Below are 20,652 nucleotides of genomic sequence, written 5' to 3'. Positions count from 1 at the left end.
AGTAAGTACGGTCAGAGATCGTTTTTTCTAACGCACCCTTAAGCTATGAATTTGAAAGCGCCTAAGCCACAGCCATAGGGTAAAACCTGTCCAGGTCTCAGGAACCAGCTGGTGAGGGGCCCCGAGGTAGCAAAGAGCCGGCGTGGCTGCAGCCACGAGGGGGAGGAAGGTGTGTGTTGCCCAAGCAGCGCCGGGTGGTGGTGCCAGGTGAACGCTTACAAAGGCTACGCGGCCACTCCATGCGCTAAGTCTGAGGCCAGGGGCGGAAGCAAACGCAGACTCCCGCCCCGCCTGGGGGTTCCTCGGACAGCACTCGACACCGTAAACGGCCTTTCCCCTCCGAACTTCTCACGCCAGGTCTTTCCTCTCCGGCGCTGCCAGGGGATGACACAGAACCTCTGTGCAGTGGTTCACGGGATGCAAGAACTTGGCTATAAGACAACCCGCACGTCCAGGGTGAGTAGCGAAAAAGGTGCGCAGCGTGCCTCGGCGGGCGGAAGAGGCGGGAGCAAGTGCTCGTCCCTAGCCCGCCTGGCGCCGGTGCTGCGCATGCGTGCGCGCGTGCCCTCTTCGGTTAAGGACCGGGTCCCGAGAAGGGGCGGGGCTGGCCCTCCGCGCCGGAAGGGGGTTGGCTGGGCGGGGCCGGGAGGCTGTGGCGGCGGCTACGCGCGCGCGCGCGCGGGTGCGAACGGGGATCGCCGCGAGGGCCGGGGCGGGCCGGGCGGTGGGGACGACGGACGGCGATTATGGCCGCGGCGGCGGGCGGCGGCGGGCTAGGGGCTGCGGCGGGTGCCGCGGGCGCAGGAGGCGCGGCGGCGGCCACGGGCCTGGCCGTTTATCGGCGGAAGGACGGTGGCCCGGCCAGCAAGTTTTGGGAGAGCCCGGAGACGGTGTCCCAGCTGGATTCGGTGCGGGTCTGGCTGGGCAAGCACTACAAGAAGGTGGGTTCGCGCGCTCGTGGAGGCCGGGGAGGCCACGCGACGGGAGCCGGGCGCAGCTACTGGCCTCGCGGGCCTCGGGCCGCCCCTCCCCCCCCCCGCGCGCCACGAGGGACAACAAAGGCAGGCGCCGGGCCCGCCACGCCCCCGCCGTCCGCTCTCGGCGCCCGCGCGCCGGGGGCTGCACCGGGCCCCCGGGGCCAGGCCTCTGGGAGTCCCCGCACCGCGCGGGCCAGAGCCCCAGCACGCCCCGGCGTGCAGGAGCATCTCGAGCTCAGCAACCCGGAGGGCGTGAATCTCTTTTGTTAGCGGCACTGGGTGTGCGAACAATGATTCTTACAAACTGTCCGAGCCAGGGTTGTGAGGGCAGCTTCAAGTTTTGTTTCAAGTCAAGTGAGGTAGCTCAGGTTCTGCTGCCTGTTGTTGGTTTGGTAAAGAATGACTAGACATTGTACTCGGAAGTTAGTAACAGCAGGCCAATATAATGGGTGATTGTATTGATGAGCACTGATGTTTAAAAAAAAAAAAATGACAGTGTTTATTGTACTTGTAGTTCCCTGCAGTGTGAGTGCAGGAGTTAACGTACTTGTATTTACTGTGTTTCTCAGGGAGGCCTTCCCTGAGAACCCCATTTATACTTGACTGCCGCACTTCGTATCACCTTTATTTGTCTTGTACCATTTTGTGAGATTATTTTCATCTAGCTGTTTCTCCTACTTTGGGGAGGTTAAGTTCCGCTGAATCGGTGGTATTGAAAGTTGTGACTTAACCTTTTATTTATAACGAGTGTTTTTTAACTCCCCTTGTAAATACATGGGAATGACTCCCTTGGAAGGTGTAATAAAGCAGACTGCCCAAAATACCTCTTCTGCCCCAGATTTCCGAACATACCTTTCTATTGCCATACTTCCCCCCCATTGAGAACCATAACACTGGGCAAGGACCTTGTCAGGCCTCTTCACTGCATTGTCCCCTACCCCCAACATGGTTGGTACTCATAGCCGCTCCCTCAGTAGTTGCTTAGTAAATATTTGTTCAGTGAATGAAAAGAGGAGGTAGTCTAGAAACCTAGTCATTTGAGTTCTGCAGCGCAATGGAGTCTGGTCAGGTTTTGGAGGTTGATAGGGATAGGATCTTGGGTTCCTTTGACGTTACACTGTAGTGCTTTCAGAAGTGACTTTCTTCCTGAAGTTTTAGGAAGTGAGAGACGATGTATATTTTTATATGCTAAATTTTTTTTTCGCCCTGAAATTTTGCATTCACATTTGGGATTGCCAGTTTTTCTCATCTGCATTTAAGTAGACAAGAATATTGCTCTCCCTTATACAGTGATAAATTGGTCACTTTTTTTTTTTTTTGGAGGCAGCAGAGCTTCTAGAATTGGCTAAGGGAATTGAATACTTATATTATGAAAGTATTATTTTTATCATGTGCCCTTAAGCCAATACTTTGGGTTTTAAATTCAGTGTACCTTAATGTAGCCTTCCTCCTCTCTCAGTCTGGATTTCTTTATTGAGGTATAATTGACATATAACATTAGTTTATCAATGTAGTTTTAGCAGAAATGAGAAATATTCCTTTGGATATCAAGGAAGAGGAAGGAGAAGGAGAAATAATAGTAATTTCTGCCTCTCCAAACTCTGTGTGCATCTGTTTGGGCCCAGTTTTGTTGGAATGGGTTTGCTTGGTGGGTGAAAAAGTGGTTCTGGGGCAGACTGAGGAATGTGTCCCAGAGTGTTGAGGCCATTGGGCAGCTAGTGGCTCAGTATTCTTCAGGCCTTAAAGGTAAAGTAAAAGTTAGATATCAGGGTTTCATAAGGCCAGAGGGTATTTCTTGGGACTCCTGAAATTGAGAATTGTATATTCCTTATGCCTGACAGCCAGAAACCTGTTAGACTTAGAGAGTGGTGTTTTAGTGGTGAAAGTACTATCCAGGACACAGTATATTTCCACTCAGTGTACACATTGATGGGTTTTATTTAAACTTTTCTTTTGCATTTAATACTACATTTTCACATTGATAAATCTCAGCAACTAAATGAAGCATGACATTGGTAGTCCCATTTTTTTTTTTAAGGTTTTATTTATTTATTTGACAGAGATCACAAGTAGGCAGAGAGGCAGGCAGAGAAGAGAGGAGGAAGCAGGCTCCCTGCTGAGCAGAGAGCCCGATGTGGGTCTCAATCCCGGGACCCCGAGATCATGACCCGAGCCGAAGGCAGCGGCTTAACCCACTGAGCCACCCAGGTGCCCCAAGATAGTCCCATTTTTATTAATGGGTTTATTCGTGCATTCCATGGACAACTGGGCATCTAACTGTATCTGGGCACTTAAACCATTACTCAAATCCTTACAGCCGTCGTGGTTAATACATATTTATTTCATTTTACACATGAGTGGAACCTGAGACTCCAGATGTGAGTGACTTAGAGTTCTAAGATTACAATTAGGAGTGGCAGATTTGGATTCAGTGAAGGTCTGCCTGGCTCCAGAGCCCCGGTTCTTTTTGCTACACATAATCCCTTTCATCAAGGAATGTAGTGGAAGGTAACGGAAAATGTATTGGTAAAAATAGACATAGACACTTGTAAAACTCATGTGGTTTCAAGTTAAAAGAGAACCTCCTTGTATTGTTTTTATTTTCTCTGTGTCCTTAGTAGGTGCTCAGTACATGTTTGTTCAGTGAATGAACAGATTAGGAACCTAGTCATTTAAGCTTTGTTGCTAAATCTGGCTCAGGAACACAGAAGGAAGAGGGAGTTCTTTTTGATTAGGATGAGCTTCAACTAGGCCAAAGAAGTTCAGAGGAGGTGACTCCTGGAGAGGGGAAAAAGTAGGTGAGTAGAAGCAGAGGGCTGTTGGCTTGAGGCTGCATTTTAAGTCCAGCCGCAGGGCAGAAGCTTGTTCGTCTCCTGCCTGAGCGGTCTTTGTATTATTGGCTACATGTCTTTCATTCTAACTTTGGTGAAGATGAAAGCTGTATTTCTATCAGTGGTTTCTGAGTGGTTTTCAAACGATAAAGGCTTACTGGTCTTACATGGTTTCAACTCAGATACTTTGGAGGTGAAGGATATCTGTAAACCGTAAAGTTCCCAGGTAAATTTCTTCCTGGTTTGGTTTATTCTCGAAATAAGATTTAAGATGTCAGGATGATTTCAATCTAAGGGTGGTTACTAAAGTAGACTTGATTTCCAAAGGAATGCATTTCAGTACACTTTACATAAAGTATTTAACAGTTAAAGACAGGTTTTTTTGTTTGTTTTATGGGGCATTTACTGCAGTAGGTTTGTTTAGGGACAAGTTGTTAAACTTGATATTTCATTCATGCCATAGATAGCGTGAAGCAGATATATTGATAAAACTTTCTAAACTTATCTTCCTACCTTTCTTTTCTTCTTAAAAATCTTTCTACCTTTCTTAAAATACTTGAGACTAAAAATTTTTGGTTGTCTTAAGTAAAACATGCTGTTGAACTTTTTTTTGATCAAAAGATAAAATGTTTATGACTGAAATAATTTATAGTCATTAATTTTTTTGTTAATCAGATTTCAGTATTTTGAAAGCTGTCAAGAATCTTTATGTTTTAGGTAATGTTTTTTGAAGCCATTGGAAATGAGCTCTATTATGTTCCTATAGGATAGTGAATGAGCATTACACTTTGGAACTTGTGTGTTCCATACTGTTGGCTGCTAATTGCTGATGTCCTTGAGCAGATAACTTGATTTCTGTTTTAATTTTCCGTATGCAAATTGAGAGTAAGATTGACTTCCCTAAGACTGAATCAAATGCTATAGTTGTTGAAGATGGGATTATGTTAAATTTGAGATGGTAATGATACTTTTGCGTATATCCCATGATCAGCTTGCTTTATTCGTATTGGTTAAATAGAATGTTAATATTTTGAGATGTTTAAAAGTTGATTTAAGAGGCACCTGGGTGGATCAGTTGTTTTAGCAGCAGCCTTCAGCTTAGGTCATGATCCCAGAGTCCTGGGATCAAGCCCTGCATCAGGCCCACTGCCTGGCGGGGAGCCTGCTTCTCCCTCTTCCACTCTCCCTGCTTGTGTTCTCTCTCTGTCTCTCTCTCTGTCAAATAAATAAAATCTTTAAAAAAAAAAAGTTGATTTGAAGACCTTCTGGTCATACATTGGCTGCCTTTTGAGTGGTTGTGAGGTATGGTTTAATATATTAATGTGATGGTTCATTTATGAATTAAAAATGTCACCTTTTCATGTTTGGTAACTTTTGTGGGTGATTTGGAGAAAGTATCTAACCAGGGTTGAATATTTTGTAGCTAAAAAATTGGCGGCACCTGGGTGGCTCAGTTGGTTAAGCGTCTGTTTACCTTCCGCTCAAGTCATGAATCCAGGGTCCTGGCATCCAGCCCCGAGGTAGTCTGCTTCTCCCTCTGCCTTTCTCTCTGTGTGTCTCATGAATAAAATAAAAATAAAATCTAAAAAAAATTGGATTTAAAATAGCTAAGGCAATAATTTTGATTGAACTTTGAACCTGGCCATCTTTATTTTGAAACTATAAAGTTGTCTACATGAGAACTTTTACATGTTTTTGTATTCTGAATGATAATACATCAGATGAAACTTGCATAGTAGTGAAATCTAGAATATGTATGAAACTATGTGTATAGCAGTTGCTAAACTGTTTTTCCTAAAGGGTTGATTTGGTTTTTGCTGAACAGCCTTCCTCCACAATGGTATATTTTTCAGTTTTAGGATTTGGCATTGTTCAGTTATCTACAGGTATCTGAAAAATAAAAAGTTAGACTAATTTTTCATGTCACTTGTACAGAAAATTGCAGTACATTATAACCCCTTTGAGAAACCTATTCTTATAAAAATAAAGTTAACCTTGCAGATATAGACTCCATATTTTGTCAGTTCTGTAGGATACGTTTGAAGAGTTTATTAAAGAGTCTATTATGTGGGTGCTATGAATTATTTACTAATTGAGTATTACTTATTAAAGATTTACTATGTTGAGTAAGTTGGAAAAAAACAGATACTGAGTTGTCACTTTAGAGTGTGTAGTCCTTAAAAAGTAAATTTGATAGTTTTTGTGGGAATTGGCAGTAGGCAGTATATTACAGGAAAGGGGAGTTTTAAGTAGTTTTCAACATTTAAAAATTGTTTTTAACTGTTTTTAACTTCTATTTTTAAATTTTAAAAAAGATTTATTTATTTGAGAGAGAGAGAACATGGAGTCAAGGGGAGGGCAGAGGGAGAGGGAGAAGCATACTGCCTCGGGGTTGGATGCCAGGACCCTGAGATCATGACCCTGAGCCTAAGTAAGAAGCTTAACTGATTGAGCCACCCAGGCTCCCCTTTAAGTTTTAAATTATATTAAAGTATATTCTTTAAGATGTATAGTAATACCTGAAACAGACTTTTTTAAAAAAAGTTTAGTGCGGCTTCTTCTTCTTCTTTTTTTTTTTTTAAATATTTTTGTTTATTTGAAAGAGAGAATGTGAGAGAGCACAAGCAGGCTGAGGGGTGGAGGAGAAGCAGATTCCCTGCTAGGAGGGAGCCTTATGTGGGGCTTGATCCCAGGACTCCGGGATCATGACCTGAGCCAAAGGCAGATGCTTAACCGACTGAGCCTCCCAGGTGCCCCAGTTTAGTAGTTCTTGAAGTGGGTTCCCACGCCAGTTGTGTCACCGAGAACTTCTTAGAAATACAAATTCTTGGGCCTGACCTATGGAATTTGAAACTCCGAATGGGTCTAAAGTTTGGAAAACATTATTTTAGGCCAACAGAATTGATATCTTACATGCTTAGTTGTATGAAGTTTTTTTCCATTTTTTGACTGGTGGTGTGGCATAGGTAAAGTTTAACTTTGTGACCTTATGAAAACGTGTTTTCATGGAACACCCATAATATAAAAGAAAACTTTATAAGGATGAAAAAGGAATGTCTAGAACAGGAATAGGCAGATTTATTCTATAAAGGGTAGGAGACTAAACATTTTAGGCTTTTTAGGTCAGGCCATCTCAATTCTAACAGCTGGACTGCTGTTACATGGAAGCAGCCATAGACAGTGTGTAGTGAATGTGCTGTGTTTTGATAAAACTTCATTTATGGACACTGAAATTTGAATTTCATGTAATATTTGTCATGAAATATTACTTTTTTTTTTTTCTTAAGAATTTTTTGCTTATTAGAGAGACGGAGACAAGTCGGGGGGAGAGGGAGAAGCGGACTCCCTCTGAGCAGAGAGCCCAACATGGGCTTGATCTGAGGACCTCAAGATCACAACCTGAGCCAAAGGCAGATCCTCAATCGACTGAGCCACCCAGGTGCCCCAAAATATTACTTAAAATTTCTTTCCAGGGGTGCCTGGGTATTGCAGTTGGTTAAGTGCCTGACTCTTGGTTTCAGCTCAGGTCATATTCCCAGGGTGGTGAGATCTGACCCTGTGTTGGGCTTCCTGTTCAGCTCAATGTCTGCTTGAGATTCTGTCTCTCCTTATGCCTCTTCTGCCCATGCTCTCTCTCTCTCTCTGGAATAAATCTTTAAAAAAACAAAATAAAATAAGATTTCCTTCTAGTCATTTAAAAATCTAAAAACTGCTCTTAGCTTTTGGTCCACAGAGAAACAGGCAGTGGGCTGGATTTTACCAGCATTTGGTCTTGTAATATAAAGCATTCCAACAAAATATCAGTCTTTAGCAAAGTGAACTGCGTGCTGGCTGTTTCATTGAGAGTGGAAAGCTAATGCACCTGAATAAGTAAAATTTGGGAGGATACTAAACTTTAAGAAGAATTGCCTTTTTATATCATGCTTTATCTTTGCTTGGCAGTAGTACAGATTGAGAGTCATTCAGTCTAGTAAGAGTAGAATGTGCAGCTGGTAATTGTTTTGCCATGTATAAATCACTTACAAATTATTTTTTGTATTAGAAACCTCTACCACATTAATCTTGAAATGTTGGATGATAAGGGGAATGAGGTTTGTCCCAGGAAGAAAAATTCATTTTGCTATCTTCTGTTATCTTTTGAATTTCAAGGAGGTCTTTAGATGTTCTTCCTGCTTATTAGAGGCTTAAAAAAAATGTATTGACTGCGTTGGCTTTCCAAAGTGATGCTAAACGTTTCATAGTTAAACTTTGATATTTAGTTTAAGTTGCTAGTTTATGCTTTCTGTGTCATGTTACCTGTTATCTTTCCTTGCTGTGGAACTAGCTTGTTCTCTGCCACTGGTTTGGCCTTTGGACATTGTCGACATTAGTGTGGATAACTTTTCGAATATATTTGTTTAAAAAAATTTTTTTTTAGGATCATTTATTTGAGAGATAGCAACAGAGATAGTGACAAATAATGAGAGAGAGCACAGCGAGGAGGTGAGGGAGAAGCAGGCTCCTCGTGGAGCAGGGAGCCTGGTGTTGGGCTCAGTCCCAGGGCTCTGGGATCAATGACCTGAGCTGAATGCAGATACTTAACTGACTGAGCTATCCGGATGCCCCTAAAATTTTTTTTTATTGTAGTAAAAAAAGTAACAGAATTTACTGTCCTAACCATTTTTAAGTGCACATTAAAGCAACCATTTTATTATATTCAGAACTTCTTGGCATAAAACAACCATTTTGTTATGCTCCGAGTTTCTGTGTGTCAGGAATTTGGAAGGGTACAATGGGGACAGTTGTCTCTGAGAACTGTGTCTAGGGTTTCAACTGGGAAGATTTGATGATTGGGGATAACTTGACAGCTGGAGGCGGAATCATCTGGAACCATTATTTCTCATGTGTCTGGTGGTTGTACTGTCAGTCTTCTGGGACATCAGCTGGGGCTTCTGGCCATAGTATCTCCAAGAGGCTTCTCCCTGTTGTCTGGGGTTCCTCAAAGTATGGTGGCCTTCAGGTAGTTGGACTTTGTGGTAGTTCAGGATTCCAGAGGTGACTCTTCCCAAGGGACTACCTGGGAGCTTTTGACTTACCCTCAGAGGTCCCACAGCATCACTCCTGATCTCCCCACTGCATCCTGATGGTTACAAGTTAATCATTAAGGATGGTCTTGATTCAGCAAAGGAAGAGCATACACCCTACTTCTTGATGAGAGGAGTATCAAAGAAATTTGTTGGCCCGTTTTAAAAACAGTAGTCTGCTCTCTGCCACAGGTTATCCTGCTTACAAAATACATTTGCTAATAGGTCTCATCTGATGATAGTATCAGGCTCAAGTTTGAGGTTCAAGATCTCACCATCAACTTTAGGTCCAGGTGTACACGAGATGACTTGGGTTCATTGCTTGGGCATGGTTTCTTTCCTTCAGACCTGTTAAGTAAAGAGATCAGTTATCTTTCCCTTCCCACTGCTCCCAGTATTTATTTTTGTAAGCTCTTTTTTACGCAGAGACCAAGGTTCAGACCTCTGCAAATCTGTCACCTGGCCAGTGCTTAGTAGGTAATAGGAAGTAAGCTACTGTTCTCTTCCACACGACTGTCCCAGGTTTTGAGTCCCCATCTTTATCTTGCAGTATGTTCATGCGGATGCTCCTACCAACAAAACGCTGGCTGGGCTGGTGGTACAGCTTCTTCAGTTCCAGGAAGATGCCTTTGGGAAGCATGTTACGAATCCGGCCTTCACCAAACTCCCGGTAAGTACATCAACTTGGAATAACACTGGGGAATCTCAAGTGCAGCCTACAGCTCTTTCCTTTACTGCTGCTATCCTGTAGAATAAACAAAGAGCCTTAGTGGGATTTTCATGATAGATTATTATTACTTTTTCAGTGTAGGAAGTGTCACTTTTAGGAGACATTTAAAATTTGCATGAAACTTCACAACAACTATTTATAGACTTAATTGTGAACATTTTACTATGTCGTAGTTTCCTTGTAGTCTCTTTTCTACCAGGTCTTATCCATTCTTTCTCCTGGTTCAGTTCTTGTGGCTAGGATACTTTTTTGTGGAATTTTTATCTTCTGTTGGTAAGATTTTCTGAGTTTGTGTGAAAATATAATTCTGTTGTCCTTGCAGTTGATACTTGGATAGTTTGGTGTAGAAATACTGGGTTATGCCTTTCTTCCTTTTGAAATATGTAGGTTTTGTTCCTTTCCTTTTTAAGTTTGTTTATTCTTAGTAATTTCTACACCCAGCGTGGGGCTTGAACTCACGACCTGGAGATCGAGTTGTGTGTTTACCAGATGAGCCAGCCAGGTGCCCTTGGTTTTATTTTTTCCTTTACATTTGATTTTGTAGAGAAAAATCTGATAACTTGATTTCCCCTTGTTTATACTGATCTTTGAAATTCAGAAATATAACTAGTTATAAGTCACAGTCCAAAGACTCATTTATATTTCTTTAGCTCAGGGAATATTCATTTTGTCTTCTCTCCTATCCCATATTCCTTCATTTATATTTTTGAACTCTGTATAAACATTAGATTTCTAGGAATAACTTGTAGCTTTTCTCATAATTTTTGTCTTCTAATTCTCTGATTTGGGTTTTTGCAGTTTCCAGTCTAATGTTTGCTGCCTCCACTGAATTTAGAGGCAGACCTTTTTTTTAAATCTTAGAAGTCGCTGACTTGGGTGTTCTTATTTCATCACTAAATTTTTTAACAACTCATTGCTCTCTCAGGTATGATTCAGAATAGGAGATTGTGTGTGTGTGTGTGTGTATTTTTTTTTTTTTTAATTCAAGAGCTTACTTAGTTTTTTTTTTTTTTTAAGATTTTATTTATTTATTTGACAGAGAGAGATTGCGAGAGAGGGAACAGAAGCAGGGGGAGTGGGAGAAGCAGGCTTCCCGCTGAGAAGGGAGCCCATGGGCAGGGCTCAATCCCAGGACATTGGAATCATGACCTGAGCTGAAGGCTGGTGCTGAAGGCTGATGCTTAACGACTGAGCCACCCAGGTGCCCTGAAGATAATGTATATTTTTTACTGCTCTTGCAGTAAATGTGTTTAGTTTGCTTATGGCATTTTTGCTACCTACACATTTTATTTTTATTTAGTCAGATACAGGATTGTATTTTTTCGTTTTCTTTTGTTTTTGTTTTGTAATCTCTACTCCCAGAGTGGGGCTGGAACTTACACCCTGAGATCAAGAGTCACACGTTGCACTGAGGGAGCCAGCCAGGCGCCCATAAAATTGTGGTTTTTGAATCGGGAAGCTTTCTTCACTCGTAGGTGAGGAAGGAATTTAGTGAGGTGTTCTAGTACTTATGTGGCTTCATTTTTTATACTTAATTCCCATCTATTTAGAATTTATCTTGGTACTCAGTATGAGCAATGGATCTGGTTTTATCTTTTTTTCTTAGATTATCTGGTTATCCCTGAGGTTTGTTAAAAAGTGCTCCCCACCCCCCAACTGATAGGAGCTCAGCTAGTATTAAGTGTTTGGTTGCTTATCAAATTCTGAGAATTTAAAGAGCAGTACGTGTATTGCTTGTCCTGGGTGGGGGGCACACACTGTAGTGGCCTGAAGGAATAGAACCTTTGAGTTTGCTGATGATCTCAGGAAATGTCTTCCAGGGGAAAGGGCATTTGGATTTGAGACTTGAAAGTTGAGTCTGAGTTCTTCAGGGAAATGCTGAAGGATGGGATTTCCAGGCAGTGATAGCAACGTGTAAAAGCATTAAGGCCTGAGAAAATGTGGTACTCGAAGGTAGTTGTGACTCTTCAGTAAGATGAGAGCTGAGGACAAGTAGGCAGAGAAATGGGCTAGAATCAGTCGTAATAGGCCAAGTTTACGGTCCTAGATGTGTGGTCTTTATCTCCTGAGTGTTGGGGAACCACAATAAGGGAGAGAGTAGTGGGTGGGTTAGTTGATTTGGGGTTTTAGAATAATCCCACAGGCTTCAGTGTGAAGAATGGGTTGGAAGCTGTTGAGGTTGGAGGCTTTGAAAACTCTCCATGAAGAAACTGCTCTAATAATCCACTGTGATGATACCATGTGGAGAAAACTGTATTTCTTTACTTGCTTATTTTTAAAGATTTTATTTATTTGCAAGAGAGCAAGAGCAAGAGAACACAAGCAGGGAGAACAGCAGGCAGAGGGAAAAGCAGACTCCCCACCGAGCAGGGAGCCTCATTGAGGGCTCGATTTGGGACCATGATCTGAGCTAAAGGCAGACACTCAACGAGCGGAGCCCCCCAGGTGCCCCAGAAGCGGTGGATTTTTAAAAATTTTTTATTTTTTTAAAGATTTTATTTATTTGACAGAGAGAGAGAGATCACAAGTAGGCAGAGAGGTAGGCAGAGAAAGAGGGGGAAGCAGGCTCCCTGTTGACCAGGGAGCCCGCTGCGGGGCTTGATCCCAGGACCCTAGGATCATGACCTGAGCTGAAGGCAGAGGCTTTAACCCCCTGAGCCACCCAGGCTTCCGAAGCAGTGGATTTAAAGAGGATGGAAAGGAACTCAGAATTCAAGGGGGCAGAACTTGGTAATATTCTTGCAGGGGGGCAATACAGGGGCTGGAAAGAGAAAGACTTTGCTACCTTGAGCATTCAGACACCTTTATCACGAAGGGGGAAGCCAGAGTAAAAGCAGGTTTCTGGGGAAGGGTACTCAGTTTAGTCTAACTTTGTTAGAGTTAGTTCCTCCGATTGGTTTCTCAGGTTTAGAAATCTTGTGGGAAGTGAAAGCTGGAGTTTAGAGTACAGGTTGAATCAGAAGAGAGTTACTGGGAGTTACTGGGTACGGGATAAATTCACTTATGGAGCAAGATCATTCCTTCTCTTTGGATTTGCTTTTTAACTTTCTCCTTTTAAAATACCTACTTATGGGGCACCTGGGTGGCTCAGTGGGTTAAGCCTCTGCCTTCAGCTCAGGTCATGATCTCAGGGTCCTGGGATTGAGTCCCGAATCTGGCTCTCTGCTCAGCAAGAATCCTGCTTCCCCCTCTCTCTGCCTGCCTCTCTGCTTACTTGTGATCTCTCTCTCTGTCAAATAAATAAATAAAATCCTAAAAAAAAAGATCTACTTAAAAAATATTTTTAAAAAATACCTACTTTTGAATATGTGATTTGTTATATATGTATAATAACAATGTAGTAAGTACCAGTATATAATTTATGAATAAATTTTTAGATATTGGAAGTACATACTCATTTTGTTCTAATGGGAATTATTCAGCTGGATGATGAATGTAACTTCATTTTCTGGGCTGTGTGACTGAGGTTTTTGAGTAACTTTAAATTTCATATTAATTCAAAGTAAAAATTTTGCAAGAATAATGCAAAGAACTTTCATTTTCCCTTCATTCAGAGTCCCTGATTGTTAACATTTTACTACATTTGCTCTATCACTTTTTCCTCTGTATTTTTTTTCTGACTCATTTGAAAGCTCCATGTTCCTTTACCTCTAATTACATGAGTTTACTTTCTTATTCCTGTGTATAATGAGTCAGATTAGAATTATTTAATTAAGAACTGGCTGAAGGTATCATTTAAAACACCGTAACAGGGGTGCCTGGGTGGCTTAGTCGGTTAAGCATCCACCTTCAACTCAGGACTCAGGTCATGATCCCAGGGTCCTTGGATCGAGCCACACATCAGGCTCTTTGCTCAGCAAGAAGTCTTCTCCCTCTGTCTCTCTCTGCCCCTCACCCTGCCCATGCTCACTCTCCCTCTGTCAAATAAATAAATAAAATCTTTAAAAAAACCCCCCAACACTGTAACATAATACATATGGATAGTACTTTATCAAGTATAACATTAATATTTAGGATAAAATCTACAGATAACATTACATGAAGTATTTTCTGTTACGTGATTCACATTATATTGGTATTTCTAATTAAGATTGTATGAATGGTCTTAAAAAATGGTATGTATAGGAGGCTTTATTTATGAGATATTAAACTCTTGCAAATGAAAGCATTATTTTTTTCCGGATTTTAAAGATTAGGAAAGAATATTTTCAGGCAAAAGTCATAAATAAAAATAATTCATGGCTTAGTGCCAGTGGGACCAGATGTACTTTTCTTCCTCTTAAAATAGTGTTTAACATTTTCCCAAATGAAAGGGGTTGGTGTAATGTGTAATGGTGTCAAGCAAAAGTGGATCAGAAAGATAGTTAATGAAGCAAAGAATGTTTTAGTAAAACATGTCAGCAGTTTAACCTTAAAACTTTTTTTTTCTTTCTGAATAAACAGTACTGGTATAAGAGTTCACTATTTGGGCTGATTTCTTTTTTTTTAATCAGAGTGGAACTTTATATGCTGACTTTCTAAGTTACACCGGATATTAAACAGCTGGCTCAGTGTAGGGTATGTTCTATCTAATGCTAAATTGAGAAGCTAGGATTTAGGAGAAATTTAAGGGTTTATAAAACTAAAAATATGTTGTGTAGGCAGGGACACCTGATTGGCTTAATCAGTAGAGCATGCGACTCTTGGGCTCAGGGTTGGTAAGTTCTAGCCCCACATTGGACATGGAGCCTACTTAAAAAATAATATGTTGTATAGGCAAATGTGACATGAATTGAAACAGAAGAAAAAAGTGGTTTTACCTCCACCACAAGTAAAAATTCTTGTTTTTCTGTAATCTCTTCAAGGCTCAGTGTATAACATCATTGTAATGATAGGGTAGAGTCTGATTTGTGTTCTGCCTTTTAAAATAAAGCATAAGCAGCTACGTTTAAAAACAAGGCTCTAAGATCTGGAAGACTACTAGAAGGTCAAATCAGAGCCTGAAGTAGTGGAAGATTATAATTATAAGTACATTCATGAGATGTTCAAAATTTCCACTTACCATTACACTAAAAAAAATTAATCCTTTCGGATGCCTGGGTGGTTCAGTCAGTTAAGCATCTGCCTTTGGCTCAGGTGGTGATCCCAGGGTCCTTATCGTCGGACTCCTTGCTCAGCAGGGAGCCAACTTCTCCCTGCAACTCTCGGTGCTTCTGCTCTCTGACAAATAAATAAAATCTTAAAAAAAAAAAAATTAATCCTTTCATTGTCAACTGTATAGCCTGCCAACATCCTACCATTCCATGAATTTCAGAGTGGAGAGACTACCTTTGGGAACATGGGACAAGAAAGAAGATTCTAAGTGTTTTATAGGTATTGGAAGTTAGTCCTTTAGGTTTGTATCTTAGACCTCTGTCTGATGAAAGTGCAATATAAGTGGCCATTTAAGTGAGATGATGGGAACATTTACTTTGTTGGAGCAATGATTAAGTTTCATTTTGCTTTTCTTTTTCTTTTTTTTTTAACGATTTTATTTATTTATTTGATAGGAAGAGATCACAAGTAGGCAGAAAGGCAGGCAGAGAGAGAGGAGGAAGCAGGCTCCCCACTGAGCAGAGAGCCCGATGCGGGGCTCGATCCCAGAACCCTGGGATCATGACCCGAGCTGAAGGCAGAGGCTTTAACCCACTGAGCCACCCAGGCGCCCCTCATTTTGCTTTTCTGTATATGTATCACCGTGTTTGTATGCATTGCTAAAGAGAATAGTGTAGTTTTGCTTGTCTTTGAATTTTGTGGGAATGGAATTGTAAGTATCTGTTGTGAGCCATGGAGGAAGTATTTGTAACCATGAAAGGACAAGTTGAGCCAAAATGAGGGAGATAGTCCTGCTGAACTATTAAGCCACGTACCTATAGATAGTGCAAATTACTGTTGATAAAAGGATAAGTCCAAAAAACTCTTGCCCTTGTAATTCATCTGCAAGGGCAGTGATCTAGATGATCTGGCATGACTGGTTAGAGCTCAAGGGACTGCAGGGTAATGGGCTTTTAGGGCCTGGACCTGGATACCAGGCAGAGGACATGTTGGGCCAGGTGTTGATTAGGGCCCCAGAAAACTATAGGACCAGTGTTAATGGCAGGCCTGTAGTCCCATCCATACCATGTCGAGTCCCAAGTAGAAACCTTAGTTTGCTCGCATTGTATTCCTGATTTGTTTGGGTGATGTGTTATTTATTTATTTATTTATGCCTGTCTCCCCCCCCCTCTTTTTGCCCCCCCCCCCATTTCCCTTTCTTTTACCGTAATGCTTCTCCCTCTAACTTTACTCATGACTGATGGATGCCTTATAAGTGGTATGTATTTAAAATTTGAGTTCAAGATTTCAAGGTAATGAACATTTCCATCATCCCCAAAAGTTTCTTTGTAATCTATCTCCTGCCCCGGTTCCCTGGCAACCATTGAGGCTACAGATTTATTTACAGCTTCATGAAATTGATATACATAGAGTCACACAGTATACTTTTTTGCTTATTTCTTTGACTCATCATAACAAACTTTGAGATGTGCATCATCTGTTGTTCTCTTTATTTTTCGTTTTTACTGTTGATTAGTATTCCATTGTATGGATAAACCACAATTCATTTATCTTTTTACTGTTTGTTGGGAATTTGGGTTGCTGCCAGCTTTCTAAGTAAAGCCGCTGTCACTGTTAATGTACAAGTCTTTTTGTGATGTGTTTTCGTTTCTCCTAGGTAAATAACCCAGGAGTGGAACGTTGGGGTCATGGGGTTGGTAACGTTTAACTTTAGAAGAAACTGCCAAACTGTTTTCTGAAGTGGTTGTATCATTTTACCTACCATCTAGCAGTGTAGTGTATGAGAGTTCCAGCACTCTTGTCAGCGATTGGTATGACTAGTCTTCATAATTTTATCCATTTTGATAAATTTTATCCATTTATCCATTTTATCCATCCACTACATACATATCCAGGTATGTAGTGAACTCTCATACTTTTAATTTGCATTTTTGTGATGACTGCTGATATTAAACATCTTTTCATGTGCTTATTGATGGTTTGTCAATGTGGCAATGTGTGACATAGAAACACAATGTGTTTCTTCCTTTGTGAGTTGCTTATTCAAACTGTTTTTTAGTTTGGTTCCCATGACCACCCCACATTCAGATTTTTAAAAATTTGTTTGAGTAATCTCTGCACCCAAGCTGGGCTGGAACTCCTAACCCTGAGATCAAGAGTCTCATACTTTTCCAGCTGAGCCAGCTCGGGGCCCCACGTACTTACAACTAAGATTTGTTACAGCAGTATAGTAAGGATGCGAATCCTAGTCACAAGGGGAAAAGACACAGGTGTAGCCTGAAGGAATCTGTACTGCCGGTTTCTGATTGCTCTCTCCCTTATGTGAGGCATCACACAAAGTGCCTTCTTCCCCAGCATTGAAGATGTAGTAGCAGATAGGCACTATTTCTGCCCAGGGATGCCTGTTAGAGTCTCACACCCAAGGATTTTATTGGGGGCTGGTACCTTTTGTCTAGTACATACTTAAACTTCCAGACTCCCCCAAAGGAAAGCAGGTATTCATCATAAACCACCACATTGTTTGTGCAGATAGTCTAGTCTCAGGGAACCACACTTTTTGAATCGGTTGACTAGGAATACTCTTAAGGGCAGATTTCCAGATGTTAGCCAAGGGCCAGTTGGCAAGTAGGCCTTTCTGAGGATAGTCCTCTCAGGCCTGCTGTGTTAATCCTTCTCTGCACAGTTTTGTTGTATGTGTGGTTTTTTTTTAATTAAAAAAATTCTTTTGTGTATTTTGTATATAGGTCCTTTATAATATATCTGTTGCAAATATTTTCTCCCAGTTTGGGATTTGACTTTTTGTTTTCTTATCAGTCTCTTCCCAAGACCAAAAGTTTTGAATTTTGATGGAGTTCAATTTATTGATTCTGTGATTTGTGCTTTATTTGTTCAGGGAAACCTTTGCATACCCCAGAGTCATAAACTGTTTCCTGTACTTTCTACTAGAAATTTTATAATTCTAGGTTTTATGTGTTTTGGGTTAATTTTTATGTATAGTAAGGGCTCATGTTCTCTTTTCAGTATGGATATTGAGTTATTTTATTTTATTATTATTATTTGTAAAGATTTTATTTATTTGACAGAGAGAGAGAGAGAGGCGCAGGCAGAGAAAGAGGGAGAAGTAGGCTCTCTGCTGAGCAGCCCCTATGTGGGGCCTGGTCCATGATAACCTGGACTCCAGAATCATGACCCTAGCTGAAGGCAGACACTTAACCTGGTGAGCCATGCAGGTGCCCCATATCCAGTAGTTTTAGAGCTACCATTTGTTGTAAAGATATTTTTTCTTCTTTGAATTCTCTTAGCTCTTAAGCTGAAAATTAGTTGACCAGATGTGTGAGTGTGTATCTGGGTGGTTTTTGCTATTGATTGAAATGTACATGTTTTCGTTAATACCATGTTTTTGAGTACTGTAACTTTATGACAAGTTCCCCTCCCCAATCTTTATGCTTTTAATTTCTTTTTCTTGCCCCATTTTACTGGGTAGTGCCTCTAACTCAACATGGTATAGAAATGGTTAAGACGGGGGGCTCCTGGCTGGCTCAGTTGGTAGAGCATGTGGCTCTTGATTGGGGAGTTGTGAGTGTGAACTCCACATAAGGTGTAGCGATCACTAAGAAAAGAGGTGTTTAAGACAAGAATTCTAACTTTATTCTTGTTAATGGAAAACAAGTTTTGCACTATGAAATATGATAATAGCTGTAAGTTTTTCATATGTGATCTTAATTCAGATTGTGGAAGTTCCCTAGTATGCCTAGTTTGCTAAGAGCTTTTAATGCACATGACTGTTGGATTTTATTGTGTGCTTTTTCTGCATCTTCTGAGATGATCAAGAGGTTTTTCTCATATTCTGTTGATATGATGAGCTTCATTCACTCATGTTTCAGTTCATCAACCTGGTATTCCAGGGTAAACCCTACTTAATCATGATATGTTATCTGTTTTATGTATAATGGACCTTAATTTGCTAGTTCAATTTTCTCAACAGATACAGGGTTCAGATTCTCTTTATTGTGTCAGCTTTGGTAATTTGGATTTTTGAAGAAATTTTATTTATTTGACAGAGAGAGAGATCACAAGTAGACAGAGAGGCAGGCAAAAGGGGAGGGGAATCAGGCCCCCTGCTGAGCAAGCAGCCCGGTGTGGAACTCAATCCCAGGACCCTGAGATCATGACCTGAGCCAAAGGCAGAGGCTTAACCCACTGCGCCACCCAGGCGCCCCCATTCTACAGGTTTTGACAAATGTATAATGACATATATCCACCATTATAGTATGACACAGGATAGTTTCACTGTCCTGAAAGTCCTCTTTGCTCCTCCTATTCATTCCTTCTGCCTGCACTAACCTCTGACAACCATAGATCCTTTTACTGTCCATAGTTTTGCCTTTTCTTGAGAGTCATATAATCGGAATATGTAGTATGTAGTCTTTTTAGGTTGTCTACTTTCACTTAGTATTATGCCCTTGAAGGTACTTTGTGTCTTTTAATTGCTTGCTAGCCCATTTTTTTTAGCACTGAATAATCCTTTTCTTACCAGAATTTGGTGTTGTCAGTGTTCTGGATTTTGACTATTCTATTATGGTATCTCATTCTAATTTTCATTTCCCTGATTACAAATGATGTGGAGCATCTTTTCAGCTCTTTCTTATTTTTTTAAAAATATTACTTTAATTTTTAGATTTTCTTTTATTTTAAAGATTTTATTTATTTGAGAGGGAGAGAGAGCATGTGCACACATGATTGGGGCGGTGCAGAGGAAGAGGGAGAAACAGGTTCCACTCCGAGCAGGGAGCCCGATGTGGGGCTCAATCCCAGGAGAAACCCCCCCCAACCCCAAGATCATGACCTGAGCTGAATGCAGACACTTAACCCACTGAGCCACCTAGGTGCCCCTTAAAGATTTATTTTTAAGTAATCTCTACACCCAGCATGGGGCTCAAACTCACAACCCCAAGGACAAGAGTTGCACTCTCTCTCTCTCTTTTTTAAAGGTTTTATTTATTTATTTTACAGACAGAGATCACAAGTAGGCAGAGAGGCAGGCAGAGAGAGAGGGGGAAGCAGGCCCCCTGCCAAGCAGAGAGTCCAACGTGGGGCTTGATCCCAGGACCTGGGCCGAAAGCAGAGGCTTTAGCCCACTGAGCCACCCAGGCACCCCATCTCTTTCATTTTTTTTTTTTTTAATTTTATGTTATTATTATTTTTTTTAATTTTTTAATTTTTATAAACATATGTTTTTATCCCCTCTCTTTCATTTTTGAAGGGCAGTTTTGCAGGATTCAAACTTTGATTGACAAGTTATTTTTTCTTTCAGCACTTTGCCTTTATCTTTTCATTACCTTTTGGCCTTCATGGTTTCTGAATAGAAATTGGGTGTTAATGTTATTTAGAGTTCCTTGTGTATGACAAGTCACATCCCTCTCCCTGTTTTTTAGATCCTTTGTCTTTGTTTTTTTGACAGTTTAAATATAAAGTGTCTTGGTGTGGATCTCTGATTTTATCCAGCTTGGAGGTTGTTGAATTTCCTGGATGTATAAATTCACATTCTTCATAATATTGGCATGTTTTAGCCATAATTTTTTTCAGATATTTGATGTTCTTTTCTCTCTTTTGGGACTCCCATAATATGTATATTGGTAAATTTGGTGCTGGTCCATTGGTCCCTTATACTGTGTTCATTTTTCTTTGTTCCTTTTTTTCCCCTCTGGGATGGTTTCTGTCAATTTTTTTCCCCCTCTGAATGGCCCATACCTCCCTATTTCTTTTTTGTATGCTCTGTAATTTTTTTATTAAAAACAGAGCAGTTTGTGTGTTTTAATGTGCTAATAACTCTGGTAGATAGATTCTCTCCCATGTCCAAGGATTGCTGTTGTTACTTGAATCAAGCTGCAGACATTTGTTTGTGGAATTTTCCAAAATGCTTTTGTAAAGACTATATTCTTTGTCAGTACTGTCATTGATGTTTCTGTGCTGTTATT

At 40.9% G+C, this 20,652-nt stretch overlaps 1 protein-coding gene across 3 annotated transcripts in view; it reads left to right on the top strand.

Moving 5' to 3' along the window:
* Nucleotides 1-629: 629 nt before the first annotated feature.
* The window catches only part of SMARCC1 (SWI/SNF related, matrix associated, actin dependent regulator of chromatin subfamily c member 1), a 173,237-nt gene continuing 153,214 nt past the window's right edge, over nt 630-20,652 (top strand). For 2 of the 3 annotated variants that reach the window (XM_032318216.1, XM_032318205.1), the window contains exons 1-2: nt 630-941; nt 9,422-9,541. In XM_032318216.1, coding sequence (XP_032174107.1) covers nt 747-941; nt 9,422-9,541 — 315 coding nt within the window. In that variant the 5' untranslated portion in view covers nt 630-746. The remainder of the gene's footprint in view (nt 942-9,421; nt 9,542-20,652) is intronic. The other variant, XM_032318225.1, reaches the window with a different exon arrangement.

This window comes from Mustela erminea, chromosome 1 (genome assembly GCF_009829155.1).
Source record: "Mustela erminea isolate mMusErm1 chromosome 1, mMusErm1.Pri, whole genome shotgun sequence".
NCBI classification, from domain to species: Eukaryota; Metazoa; Chordata; class Mammalia; order Carnivora; family Mustelidae; genus Mustela; species Mustela erminea.
The sequence above is the reverse complement of the archived record's forward strand: the minus strand, read 5'-3'. Positions and strand labels throughout refer to the sequence as shown.